The 15,098-nt window shown below is 35.7% G+C and overlaps 1 protein-coding gene across 1 annotated transcript; it reads left to right on the forward strand.

Annotated features, from left to right (window-relative positions):
- Positions 1–8,178: 8,178 nt before the first annotated feature.
- Positions 8,179–14,593, forward strand: LOC143545930 (pyrophosphate-energized vacuolar membrane proton pump 1-like). Its single transcript, XM_077037706.1, has 8 exons — positions 8,179–8,429; positions 9,690–10,264; positions 10,813–11,192; positions 11,561–11,647; positions 11,721–12,051; positions 12,786–13,196; positions 13,819–13,878; positions 14,348–14,593. The coding sequence occupies exons 1-8, from the start codon at positions 8,180–8,182 to the stop codon at positions 14,549–14,551; spliced, it is 2,298 nt and encodes a 765-aa protein (XP_076893821.1). The 5' UTR covers position 8,179; the 3' UTR covers positions 14,552–14,593.
- Positions 14,594–15,098: the final 505 nt, after the last annotated feature.

Genomic DNA, 15,098 nt, shown 5'->3' on the forward strand with positions numbered 1-15,098 from the left:
TAAGAAAGTCTATTATGCTCTTCAAGTATAACTTGTATTACAGTGTGACAGAATAAGCACGAAAATTGCATTCATATGTATATCTATTTGACTATTTGGTTTGTGATGATAACTAGTTGCTTTAAACCCGGTATAAATTTGGTCGGTATTGATTCAATTTGTTATGCTACAGCCGGTAGGGTGCCCACATACGCAATAGCAATTGAAAAGGAAAACTCAAATAAAATCGTAATATGATCAAAATTATATCTTAAAAAGTCGTGATATAAAACCTTACCTTACCCTTACTAAACATTTATAATTAACTTAAATGTCTATTATCATATATATATATTAAATAGAGGATTTTCCTCTATTCAGTAAAACACTATTCAATTTACTATTGAATTTTATTTATCTTATTTTATTTTCTTCTTTCATTGGCTAGCGTATGTTTTTTTCTTGACCACTCAATTCTACCCTACTTTAGTTTCCCCAACTTTACTAAATTATGCTCCTTTCATTTTAACTTTTGTTTTGGCAGCATAACCCATCATCTTCTTCATAGATCTTGCCTTTTAATTCTTACTGGTTTATATTAAAAAGCAACGTTTGTTTGTGAGGGTAATACACTATTCCATTTTATTACAAATTTTAGAGCTGGTTGTACCATTTTTCAATGCACAATAGTTATATACTTAGATTTGGTTTCTCTATTTATTTTCATTAGTGTATTGCATACAAACTTTTGCTGACAAGAAAAGCATATAGGTTTTGTTTTGGGGACAAGAATTGCATATTAAGATTCAACTTTTCTCAACTAAACTTCGAAATAATTTTTTTACTTTTCTAAATTAAACATCATAAACTTATATTTTTTTAACAACCATTTGAATTACTGACGGACCACTAACCTAACTAATCATCTCCATTCCATTTTTAGGAGGAAACCCACTATACGTGAGAAAACTTTATGGTTCAATCTGGACTATTTTTTGTCAAATGTGAGAATTGTTAGGATATATTTTGTGGTTTATGCTTTGTATAAATGTTTACGGTTTTATTTAGTATTGACCGAAATCAAATGAGGGATTTCGATGGGCTTGATGGGTTTGGGTTTAGATTGGGCTTGGCCTGTGTAACTTGTACTAACCTATATAAGCTTTTGTTTTATTAGTGTTAGGTTAGACACTTAATATTATTCTCTCTAAGTGGTGTAAACCGATTTGGTTTTTACGGGATTAAGTACCCGACGTTTGATTAATAAACGTGAGCTTTGAATCTCGTGTTTGTGTTCTTTTATCTACTTCTTGATTCATTACGTGTTTGGATTCCGCCCAATCATGTGTATAGTTGATATTACATTGTAGTGATCCAGATTCGGGAATTATAAGTGGTATCAGAGCCTATAGACCTATTCTCGACTCGGTTTTGATTTCAAAGATTCAAGAAAATTGTGCTTTTGGAGTTTTCGAGGTGTATGAAGTTTTGAGTACTTTTGTGATTTTCGGCCATATTTTGGTTGTTTGATCATTAAAGGCAGTTGAATATCGAAGAATACGAAGAGCATCTTCTTCGTGTTTATAGGATCTTGTAGTTTGTTGAGATTGGGATAAGATTGAGCAAAATTTTCTTTAAAATTCAAAAGATTTCAAAATCCCTTAGATTTCGGGATCTTGATCTATCTACATAACTGGTTCTTGGATTTGTCAGTTCTCGACAACAAGGAGTTGTCGGTCACAACAGGATTTTGACTATTCTGTTTTCGATAATCTGGGTTCTCGGTAATCTGGGTTCTTGGAATTACTTGGATTTCGGTTCTAGCTCTCGAAGAGAAATACAGTTCTCGGTACTCAAGGTTCTCGGTTAATTTAAGGTTCTCGGTGAGCCTTGTGTGTTTTCGGCTTAATCTGTTGTTCTCGGTTTTGCTTGGGTTTTTGGCTTAAGCTTGTGTTCTCGACTCCCATTACTGTTATAATGGAGTCAAAGGATGACGTAGTTGGCACCAATATCCATCAGGAGCTTGACTTTGTGATGGGAACCACCACTCGCGTTCCTCGTCTATTATCTGCTGATGGGTACGATGAGTGGAAGTACATATTTGAAAGATATATGAAGATGAAAGATTTCAAGGGTTGGAGAATCATTTTGAGAGGTCCAGCTATAGTGACCTATACATTGGATGATGTGGAGAGGATTGTGGCTCCCAAACCAGAGGATTTATTCACTGATGAAGACTTTGCTATGGTGAAGGATGATGAGAGAGCCTTATCCACTCTCACTATAGCATTATCCCCTGATATTGCTATTGGTCTTCGAGATGCAAAGTCGGCTAAAGAGCTATGAGCAGCCATCATAAATACTTTTGAAGGAAATGAGGATGTGCAGCAGAGTAGAAGAGATATGCTGAAATGGGAGTTTAACATGTTCAACCACGTCTTGGGTGAATCTCTCTTTGCTCAACTACAAAGATTCACTAAGCTTGTGACCAAGATGAGATCTGCTAAGATTTAGTTGACCCTTTTTTTAGGTCAATCAGAAGTTATTGAATTCCCTTCCTCAAAGCTGGGATCTGAATGTGGCATTGATTAAGAAGACAAAGGACTTGGCAAGACTGACAATCAATGAGTTGAAGACAGTAATTAACTCATATGATATGGATGAAAACAGTGTGCCATTAAATCATGCTAGCTCTTATAAGATTGCTTGTTATAGTCCATCCGTCAATACTATTCTCTCGGCTCAAGATGGAACAAGCGGGTCAAGATCCACCTCAAGCCAGTTTTCCCCAACACTCTCAAAGGCATCTATACTAATGCTTTTTTATCCAAGGCCTCTTCAGCCAAGCCTACCTCTCAGATTCCTTCCATATCTAAGGAAACTGAGGAGAACGTCGCCTTGATTGCAGGTTTTATGAACTGCTACAATGCCTTTCTTGCCGGTGGCATCATCTTGCCAGTTATGTTTGCTGAATTGGATGAAATTCATCCTGAAGACGTTGAGGAGATGGATATTTCATGGCAAATGGCCATGGCAGTCTTAGGGCAAAGAACTTCACCAAGAAGACCGGTAAAAATAACTAGGCTATCACCAACAAAAGGGTGGGATTCGAGAAAAGCGAAATGAGGTGCTACAATTGTCATGAGCCTAGTCACTTTGCTCGCGAGTGCACAAATCCTGCCAAAGAACCAAATGGGGAAAGGGCCATGGTACCAGTGGGGTAAGGAGGAGGAGCATGATTGAACAGTGATAAGGCTATGATTGTACAGCAGTTTAGATGGTAGGATTGGATGAAGGCACTCAACTTGGGAGAGGAATTGGCTAATTTGGCTCAAGTTGACAATGTGGGAGAGGAGAACTAGACTGAAGATCTGATGAAAGAGCTTCAATTCACTTTCATGGTAACTTCAACTCCGAACTCCAACCAGGTAAAAACTAAACTATGCTCTTCTGATTGTGCTTATAAAGTAGAAATGTATAGACTTCAAAATGAAACCACCTTTAGACAAATGGAGGATGTTAAATGGGCTAACAACATATACAAGGCTCATGATATAAAATATAAAGAAAATATCGATGCTCAACTAAAAGATATTTCTAAACTAAAAGCTGATTTAAGTCAACAAGGTTGCATCTATCTTGACGCTAAAAGAAAATAGCAACTTTAACTGCTGAACTAGATGCATCTAAATTAGAAATTGTAAAACTACATGCTAAATTTGAAAATACAAACTTCAATTTTAAGAAATTTGATATGTCTATTCCATTGAAATGTAGTTGAAAATATGATTGAACATCTTGTTTCATATAGGGTAATAGAATGAGTAAAGGAATGGAATGGACGAGGTAATGGAATAGAAAAATAAATGAAATGGATCATTGCTATTCCATTGAAATGTTTGGTTATCATGTGCAAACGAAATGAATCATTACTTTGTCTTTTTTTTGTTATGGTGGAGGGTGGATGGGTAAAAAAAACAAGGTGGTGGATGGAATTAATTTAGGTTGTTTTAGGGGGGAAATGGAATGAACGAGGTAATTGGTGATTTCTTTCCATTGAGGCATTGACTAACCAAACACCATTTTTTTCTATTCCCTTACAATGCTACATTCCATTATGTCCTTCATTTCTGCATACCAAACATTACCAATTCAACTTTGTGATTGATTAATCCAATAGTTAAACTTAAGGGACTTAAACTGTAAATGATATCTTTGAAAAAACCAAAAAGTTGCTTACACTTTGTTCCCGAGTTCACTATGAGAGATAAAAAAAAAGTAAGAAATTTTTTTGTTTTCATAGATTTCATATTTTGTCTTTCATTTCTTTTATTCCCATTTCTTTTCAAATTGGAAAGAAAACATTTCCTTCCCTTTGTTTTTTTTCCATATGTTTTCTTATCCTCCATTTAATGAAAATAAGAAATACAACTTTCTCTTTCCTTTCTTTTCATTCCTAAAAAAAAACCTCCGGAACACAATAATTTTTTTCTTTCCATCCATTTCATTTCTTTTCTATCCTTATATAAACTCGGGGATAGAGTATTAGTGCCAAATTCGAAACCAAGTATGCACCTTGGTCAAAGATTTAATCGCATCAGGTCTAATCACTTGACCATGGTATTTTCTTGTATTAGATATGTAGATATAAAATTTGCTCAGGCCTATTTATTAGACCGTCATAGTTGCAATAGAGGTTGCAACTGCAGAACCTCACACTTGCTGCCCCTTCTATTTTGTCATATCAAGAAACGATCTTAACTTAACGCACCGCAGCCTCTTAACACCTTGATGTATATCAACTACATACACCATTCAAAAGGTAAAAGCCTTACCATGATAAGAAGTCAGCAGTATTAACTCGTTACACAACCAACATATTTGGTTGAAATCTGTCTTTTAGACCACTACTGTTGCAATAGAAATTGCAAGTGGAGAAACTCGCACCTGTCGTCCTCGGATTCGGCCATGTCAAGAGACGATCTCGACTTAATTAAATCACAACCTCTTAGGATGTATATCACCAAACGTCTAGGAAATTTTTTGCATGTAAAAAATATATCTACAAATGTTGTTTCACATGTAAAACATATCAGTTTAACATAATTTTATATGTAAAAACTATCAATGCCTATATATTTCACCAACACTACGCCAAGCAAATAGCAAATAGGCACACATTTGACCAAAAGATGAAAGTGAAAGAGGATTATAATCCTAAGAAGATTATGAAATTCAACTTTCACATAGTGTGCGCAAGAACATAAAACAAAATCAGAACTTGCCAATTACTATCAACGATTACTAATTCAAAAAGCACAAGTTAACGCATCAAAGCCTTAAGCAATCACACGAAAGAGCACAAATGGGCAAAGTTGCTTCAAAGGATTATGGGGGGTTGAGTCACATTTTATACAAACGTAATTGCACCTGATTTAGTAGCCCTAGCAATCGAGCCCAAAAGATATAGTTGATAACCTGAAATTGAGAGTATCGTCTATAACAACGGAATGATAAAAATCTTTCATGTTTGAAATCTTAATTTCACTATTCAAAAATATAATGTGCTCTTCAAAAACGAAAAAAAAAAAGGAAAAAGAAACAAAAAAAGATGAAAGAAAATACTTAGAATCAAATAAAAATAAAGATATTTTGCAAAATCGAATATAGAATCAATAGTACTTTATTCTGGTCAATGACATGAAGATAATGGTTAAGACTTAAAATTTTAAGAAGTTTGAAACCTGGCATAATGAAGTTTTTCCACAGTGATGTGTTTCCTCCTTCACGGTGATCTTAGATAAGTCATGTTTGGACCGTCAAAATAGATATGAACGATTAAAATCTCGTCTTAAAAAGACCCATCTAGGTATCGAGAGTGGTTCCAAACAATGTTAAATAAAAGTTATAAAAAAACTTGAGAAATCAATTACTGTTTTCTTATTTTATCTTTTTATAGTAGATAATAAAATGAAAAGAAAATATATAGGTAGATGTGAAGAAGATGTTTACCAATTACAAGCCACCGATGAGATTCTCGATTTATATGAAAGTAGATAAGTAGGTGGACCAAACCAAACCAAACCAAGTGGCAATGAAGAGTTATCTATTGCACACGACTCTATGCACTCTATGGCTTTATTTGGACCCACCAACCTCGAATGGGAGTTTAAATAAGTTTGGTTAATTGTTTTCATTTTCAGTTGGTTTGATTACTCGGTCCGCCTTATTCAGACTGATCATTTTACTCGATTAGAATTCGGTTTCCGTTATATTGAAGGATAGCATCAATAAGTTCAAATAACTCAAAGTTCAACATAGATATAATCAATAATCTAAAATCATTACTTACGATATTTTAAGTTGATGAAACCTGATTTGTCTTTTCTTCTTTTTTTTTGAACGACAAACTTTCATTAAATGAGGCACACTAGTAAGATACTAGGCCAACAAAAACAACAATGAAGTAGTTTAAAAAGAGAAATTACATCAATCTTTTCAATTTAAAGACTTAAAAGAGAAATATTTGATAGTTGCTAAATTTGTTTTCTTCTTCTTTTTTTCTTTTTCCTTTCTAAAGCTGAAAATTAGCTAATTAGCTATCATTAATGTTATTAATATATATATAAAAACATTAAGTAACAATTCTACTACTATGTTTTATTGTTTTTAACCTTTTTAAAAGAGTGATTACCCAAAACAATAATTAACTTTACTCAAATCATAATCATGAAAAGTGACGCACACTAATAACATTATCAGTTGATGTAACAAAATATCTGGTACATGTCTTAGAGGCTGTTTGTTTTTCTCAAAAGCTCTTCCTGACCTCTTTTATCTGCGTCGCGTAGACCATGCGCAGACGTTGTGGTCTGCAATGTGTTTATTTTCTGAAAGACCTTTCATTAAAAAATGTATGCGCACCCTCTTTTCTTATAAGACATGGATCATAGTCTTCTAACATATTCTATTCTTTTTTTTTACATCAGATACGTTCAGAACCTCCAACCCTAATATCTCCTTTCCCCTACAACCATCGACCTCTCCTCCTCTAGAACCGTCGCCACCGCGTCGTCTGAATCGCCGCGATGCGCCGGTCATCTTCACCACCCTAACCGTCCTCACGTCGCTGCCTCTCTCTCTCTCTCTTTATACCTCTAGCAATTGGAAACAAGATTGTTTGTGAATAAGGAGGAAGATGCAGAGGGATTGAATCGCTGGTGCAGCAGCCTCTAATGCAAGTATTAGGCTCAATAATTTCAAGACCCATATCTTGATTTTGGTTTCGATTTGGGGTTTGAAGAGTAAATAATGATTTTTGTGTATATAATATTATATTATGCAGCTGGTTGGTGAGGAATCATGTAAACGTTACATCAGGTTCATGTTTTTTTATTTATTTACATTTTGGGTAAAATAATATCGTGTTAAAGTGAAACCTATAAGGATGGATTCTTGATTTTTGACCTTTTTCGTTTTAATTTTACTTTTTGATCCATTTTGTTAATGTTTAGGTTTGACTTACATTAAGAGAGAAACAATGTCATTAGAGAAGAGTTGAGTTTGCACAAAGACTCATGGAACAAGTTGGGATGTATTCTTAAGGAAAAGTTTGGTTGGATTTGAGTAAAAAACAAATGAAAAGTTTAGGTTGTATTTGGTTTATGTAGAATTGTTGTTTTTATGTTTATGTAGAATGGTTGTTTTGATGTTTATGTCTGTGTAGAATGGTTGATTCAGATTATTTTAGCAGTCTGCGAATCACATCTGCAGGCATCTGTAACAAAAGAGGTGAACCATAACCAAGTTCTCGTTAATTAAACTTGTAAACTCGACTTCACCCTACATAAATTTTTAAAAGGAAAAAAGGATAACAAAGAATATATTCAAAGGATACAAAAGTAAGATACCAATAACTTCAAAAAGAATAATAATTTCTTTAAACAACAATATATAAATCGGATTTCCATTTTAATAAAAATAAAAAAACACAATCAGCCACTTAAATGCCAAATGTTTCCACAACCTTAAACCCGATCGATCATGAAACATCCACCGTCCGATTAAGATTAAACATGCGGCTGCACCGAATAACCCTAACTGCTGACGTGTCCACCTTATCTTCACCCTCTGTCTCTCTCACTATAAATACCCACCGCTTGCTTCTTCACTCCGGCGATATTATTATTATTATATTATAATGGCTCCGGCGGTTTTGACAGAAGTGGCGACGGAAGTTATTATTCCGGTGTGTGCGGTGGTGGGTATTGTGTTTTCGTTGGTTCAGTGGTATTTGGTGTCCAAAGTGAAGCTCACGCCGGGTGGTGGCGGTGGTAGTAATAATAATAATAAGAATGGGTATGATGATTACCTGATTGAGGAAGAAGAAGGGGTTAATGATCATAACGTTGTGGTTAAGTGCGCTGAGATTCAGAGTGCTATTTCTGAAGGTTTGTTAGATCTTTATGTTTTTCTTTATTTGGGTTTGTGTTATCAATTGAGGATATTTTTTTAATTAACTGTGTTCATTTGAATTAAGATCTGATTTGATTGATAAAGTTATTTTTGTTTGAATGTAATGATAATATGTTAATGTGTAATGATTGTTTGGATAAGTGAACTGGTGGTCCTATTGTGATTCCTGATGCTTTCTGTTGAGGTGTGTGTGGGTAGGTTTCGGAACCAAAACAGAAACTTTAGTTTTTGGGTTGATTTTCCAAACCGTTCGGTTTGGTTTCGGTTTTTCCATTTGAGCTTAAAAATTTAAGATTGGAAAAAAAATGTTGGTCGAAAATAATGAATTTATAGGTATAAATAATTTTGTTTTTTTTTAACTTATTGATAATTATACATTTGGTCAAATACTATATTTGAGTTGCATATTTAGTTCGGCTCCCTCGGTTTTTATTTCATGCAATACAAAAACACAAAACCAGACCATTGGTTTTCGTTTCGGTTTGGATTTTTTTGGTCCTTTTGGTTTCGGATCGGTTTTTCGGTTTCTTACACACCCCTAATTTTTAATTTCACATTTGGGCTTGACAATGTTTGAGCCCAAAAAAGTTTGACCTGACAAAATGAATTTTGGCATCACACTTTTGGCCTAGGGGTGCTTGGGATTTCTTATTTTGCCTCCTTGTAACTTTTCATTAAGTTAATAAGTTACAATATTGTAACTTATGAAACTTTTCCACTCATATATATAAGTAATCCCAAACACCTTATTACTTTTCAAAAAGTTAAGAAGATATAAGTTGGTGAAAATAAGCCATCCCAAACACCCCCTAATATAATAAATTTTAGCCTAACTTTTTCATGAATGGCTTATTAATGAATTTAGGCATTACACTTTTAGCCAAACAAGATGAATGCTAGCCTAGTTTTTTATTAATGGCCTGTTAATAGGTATATGTCTTTAGGCATTAAACTTTTGCCTAACAAGATGAATTTTAGCCTAATATTTTCATTAATGACCTGTTAGTAGGTATATGTTTTATTCAATATGGTTCGGTTGTAGTTCGGTTCATTAGGGTTTGGTTTTTGATAAAGGCTGCGAAGCATACGAAAACCATACTTTAATTTTCCGGTTTCAACAAAAAAAAAAGAACCATACAGTTAGCTAGTAGTCCGGGCTGATTATTTTGGTTGGTTTTGTCAATATTTCGGTTTCGTTTCGGTTAATTGGTTTTTCTGATCTTCGAATGCAACAGGTGCAACCTCCTTCTTGTTTACCGAATATCAATACGTTGGTATTTTCATGGTGGTTTTTGCAATCTTGATCTTTCTATTTCTGGGCTCGGTCGAGGGGTTCAGCACCAAAAGCCAAAGGTGCACATATGATGTCACTATGATGTGCAAACCCGCACTTGCAACCGCTGCATTCAGCACAATCGCCTTTCTGCTCGGGGCTATCACCTCGATCATATCAGGCTTTCTCGGGATGAAAATAGCTACTTATGCTAATGCAAGGACAACACTCGAAGCTAGAAAAGGTGTTGGGAAAGCATTCGTTACTGCATTCAGGTCGGGTGCGGTTATGGGCTTTCTTCTTGCTGCAAACGGGCTTCTGGTTTTGTACATTGCGATCAATCTGTTTAAGCTGTATTATGGGGATGATTGGGAAGGGCTTTTTGAGGCGATAACAGGTTATGGGCTTGGTGGGTCTTCGATGGCTCTGTTTGGAAGAGTTGGTGGAGGTATATATACTAAGGCTGCTGATGTTGGTGCTGATCTTGTTGGGAAGGTTGAACGGAACATTCCGGAAGACGACCCCAGGAATCCAGCTGTAAGTGAATATTTCTGAATTCTGATATTATCTGTTTTTCGTAACAAGTCAAAGTAAGTCGAAATGTAAAATGTTTGTTATCGGTTGAAATGAGCCGGGCCTTGTTGTGTTGACCTACAACACATTTTGTTTAAACTTTATAAATTGTATAAAATTTAACACATAAATTATGTTGTTTTAATCTTTTGGTAATAATCTATTTTTTTAATAAAATGATTTAGGTGGTTTGAGGTTACGGTCTGAACAAGCCAAAAAATCTCGTGAGCTACTCGAGACTGGCGGCTCGAGCCTAAAAATAAGCTTGTTCAATAAACAATTCTGAACTTCATTACCGAGCTTGAACTGGCTCGCTAGCCTTAATGCACCTAATATTTATATAATATAATTTTTTAATATATTTATATATTGTTGATAATTACAAAAAGTTTTATGATAAAAAGAACTAAATAATAAACGAGTCAAGCTCGAGCTTTACTCGAATAGTTTGTGTTCTTATTATAGGTGTTAAAACATAGTTTGTGTTTTTAAGGTTCATGTTCTTATCACAGGTGATTGCCGACAACGTTGGAGATAATGTCGGCGACATAGCTGGAATGGGATCCGATCTTTTTGGCTCATATGCTGAGTCATCATGTGCTGCGCTTGTTGTTGCTTCCATTTCATCTTTTGGAATCGAACACGACTTCACTGCAATGTGTTATCCATTGCTTGTGAGTTCGATTGGGATTCTTGTTTGCTTGATAACCACTTTATTTGCAACGGATTTCTTTGAAATCAAAGTTGTTGATGAAATCCAATCAGCATTGAAGAAACAACTTATCATCTCCACTGTTCTTATGACTATTGGTGTTGCAGTCGTTAGTTTCATTGGGCTACCTACATCCTTCACAATATTTAATTTTGGTGTTCAGAAAGTCGTGTACAACTGGTAAGTAAAAGTTTCTTATTGGTTCATTTGCAGATTTTAGGGGTGTGCATGGCTTGGTTTTGAGTTCAAACCGGCTAAAACCAATTCGTTTGGTTTAAATTCTTTTATTAACAGTTAACTGATTGTTATACCTTTGGGCCTTAAATTTTCGGGCTACACCATTTTACCCTGTTTTTACTCCACTCAAAAAAAATAAAAATTAAAACACAAATAAATTTTATTTTTGAAGAAAACCTATACCAAACCGTCGGTTTTGGGTTGCGTTTGGTTATATTTCGTTTTGGTTATATCGGATTTTTTCTGGTTTCATGCACTGCTGATACCCAAGTTTATTAGGTTTTCTAATCTAACTTTTGATGTTGTTGCAGGCAACTTTTCTTGTGTGTATGTGTCGGTCTGTGGGCTGGACTAATAATTGGTTTTGTGACTGAGTACTACACCAGCAATGCTTACAGGTATATTTATCTTACATATAAATTTAATTTTATACATAATTCTTTAATTATTATAAGTTTTCAATGTGTGCAGTCCGGTGCAAGATGTTGCTGATTCCTGCCGAACCGGAGCTGCAACAAACGTTATATTTGGTCTCGCATTGGGATACAAATCTGTGATTATTCCTATATTTGCGATAGCAATCAGCATCTTTGTTAGTTTCAGCTTCGCTGCAATGTATGGTATTGCGGTTGCTGCTCTCGGTATGCTTAGCACCATTGCCACGGGTCTAGCTATCGATGCTTATGGACCCATCAGTGACAATGCTGGTGGCATTGCTGAGATGGCGGGTATGAGTCATAGGATCCGTGAGAGGACCGATGCCCTTGACGCTGCTGGGAACACCACTGCCGCCATTGGAAAGGTGGTTTGTTTTAGATTTTAGATAACAGACCTGTGACTGGAGTGATAGGTGATGTGACTGGGCTGAAATAACCGAACCCGGTTGACGATTTGGGTTTCCGGTTTGGTTTTGCTATAATGCTATCAACCGAAAACTTTAAAAACGAACCGAACTGAAAACAGCAATGACCGCATAAAGCGATTTTAAGAGATTAATAAAAAATTAAATAATTAATACATAGGGTAGCCCAGACATTTATTAACAAAAAGATTTAGGCCCAAATTAATTATTTTGGGTTATTCATATCGGCTCAAGATTTTCAAGCCCAAATGGTAAAAAAAGGCCCCGAACCGAACCATATCGAAAAACTGACTGGTTTATGTTTTTCTTACACCAATTTCTCAGTTCCGTTTTGGTTTTGCTGTCAGCCAAAAAGCGAACCGAAGCATGACCGAGAAAACGATAAAACTGATTTTTAATTAATTTGTATGGAATTGATAAATGGTGGAACCTAAATATTGTAGGTCCGAATGTGTAATGATCAATTGCATTTTAATTAACAAAAGCATTAGGCCCAATTACTTATTTTGGGTTATTTTTTGATTTTTTCTTAGGTTTGAGCCTCAAACCGACCCAACACCCTTAATTTCGTAATATTCAACGATATGACAAAGAGTCTACTTGAACTCTTTAGATTATTTAAAATCAAATGATCATTTATGATGATTCTTAAAAGTCATTTATATTATTTTTAGGGATTTGCTATCGGGTCAGCTGCACTAGTCTCACTAGCGCTATTCGGAGCCTTCGTGAGCCGTGCAGGCATCGAAACCGTTGACGTTTTAACCCCAAAAGTGTTCATCGGTCTAATTGTCGGTGCCATGCTTCCGTACTGGTTTTCCGCCATGACCATGAAGAGTGTGGGCAGTGCTGCGTTGAAAATGGTGGAGGAAGTTAGGCGGCAGTTTAACACCATCCCGGGCCTCATGGAAGGCACTGCAAAGCCCGATTACACCACCTGTGTCAAAATCTCAACCGATGCGTCTATTAAGGAAATGATTCCACCTGGCGCACTTGTTATGCTCACTCCTTTAATTGTTGGCACATTTTTTGGTGTTGAGACTCTCTCGGGTGTCCTTGCTGGTGCACTGGTTTCTGGTGTTCAGGTAATGCATGTTTTTGTAAAAGTTTACTTATTAGAGTAAATTACTTTTCGTCTTTCAGTTTATCCCAAGTTACAGATTGTGTCTTTTAACCAAGGGAATCACAAAAGACATGTGTAACATTTTCAGTTGTTTTTGCTAACGAGTGGTGACTTTTTTGTTAAGTCATGTCATTTTGCATGTTAGAGTAATTACACCTTTAGTGTTTTTTTTTTTTTTTTTTTTTTCTGTTTGCGTCAAGTTGCAGGTTGTGTTCTTTAACAGAGGTCATTGCGAAAAGTTTTTTATTTGAAAAGTTGTAACATTCGGTCTTTATCACCAACAGAGATTAACCTTTAATGTTAAAGTCCAGTCGCGTGCCTTGTGCTTGAGCACAGTGTTTGGTCATTTTAAAAACTTTTCCATTAAAATGGTAAAATGGCCAAAATGCCCTCATGTGCAAGACATATAACTAGACTTTTAACACAAAACGTTAACACCTTTTTAGTGAAAAGGACTGAAACTTCTTTGAAAAAGGACGTTTTCTGTAATTACCTTAGTTAAAGACACCACCAAAAAAGTTGGTAAGTTGTTATTCAATGAGCACATATTTATTGAGAAAAGTTGACCGGTTTGTGGTGTCCAGGTGGCGATTTCTGCATCAAACACTGGTGGTGCATGGGACAATGCCAAGAAGTATATTGAGGTGAATAATTGTTTAGATGCTATCATCAGAAAGTTTCAGAGGGGGCAAAGGCTGATTTGAGTCGATTTGGCCTAATTTTTTATGGGTTGGATAAATCGGGGTGGTCGGGCAGATCTGGCTAGTTGGGTCAGAAGGCCCCATTTTTATGACTTGGGCAAATTGGGCTGGTTTGGTCAAAAGGTCCAACTTTTCATGGGTTGTGCAAATCAGGCTGGTTGGTCAAAAGGCCCAATTTTTTATGGGTTGGACTTTTTTAAAATTTTGTCAGTGTCTCAAATATTCAGCTTATATTATTTTTATTCAATAATCTTGCTTTTCAATAAAATAGAAATTTGAGTAATTTTACTTATCAAAATACACTTTTGGCGGCTTTTGACCAGAGCCACTTCGACTCATTTGCCCTGTTTGAACTATTTTGACGCATTTGACATGTTTGAATTATTTTTGACCATTTTTGTTTATTGTACAGGCTGGCGCATCAGAACATGCAAGGACCCTGGGACCAAAGGGGTCTGAACCGCACAAAGCCGCTGTGATCGGTGACACCATCGGGGACCCGCTCAAGGACACATCGGGCCCATCACTCAACATTCTAATCAAACTCATGGCTGTGGAGTCACTTGTGTTTGCACCCTTCTTTGCTGCTCATGGTGGTCTGCTCTTTAAACTGTAGTCCACATCCATCTTTTAGCACCTAAGTTGACCCCTCTTTTTTTTAAGAAAAAAATGTTAGTTCATAGATAGTCAGATGATGATGATGATATGATGATGATGTTGGAACATGTTTTTTTTGTTCTTTTATGTTGGACCAGTTAGGTTTTAGATGGTTGCTGTCTTTTTATGGTTTTCGTAAACGATAGTGTATCTCTGTTTTTAGAGGATACAAGAAGCAACAATTGGTCTTATGACATTGCCACAATTTCTTAGCCTTTTAGATGGGTGACTATGGGTATGAGTTTTGTGTCTTTATGACATAGGATACATTATGGGAAAATCAAACTTCCATTGAAGAGAAGCAAATGAAAGGCTTTCATAAAAATTCTCGTAGAATCGAGAATGAAGTTTTCATTCTGTACATGCCAGATCATCGGGATAGATAGATTGACCATCACACCCGAGATCTTTGATAGTGGCGGATACTCATATGGTCATGTTCTATTCGGAGGAATAAAATAAAATTGTATTTCGGAGAGATGGCTGAGTGGTTGAAAGCCCCGGTC

This window comes from Bidens hawaiensis, unplaced genomic scaffold, assembly GCF_021521415.1.
Source record: "Bidens hawaiensis isolate Kalapana, Puna unplaced genomic scaffold, B.hawaiensis_p1.1 tig00014098_1, whole genome shotgun sequence".
Lineage (NCBI taxonomy): Eukaryota > Viridiplantae > Streptophyta > Magnoliopsida > Asterales > Asteraceae > Bidens > Bidens hawaiensis.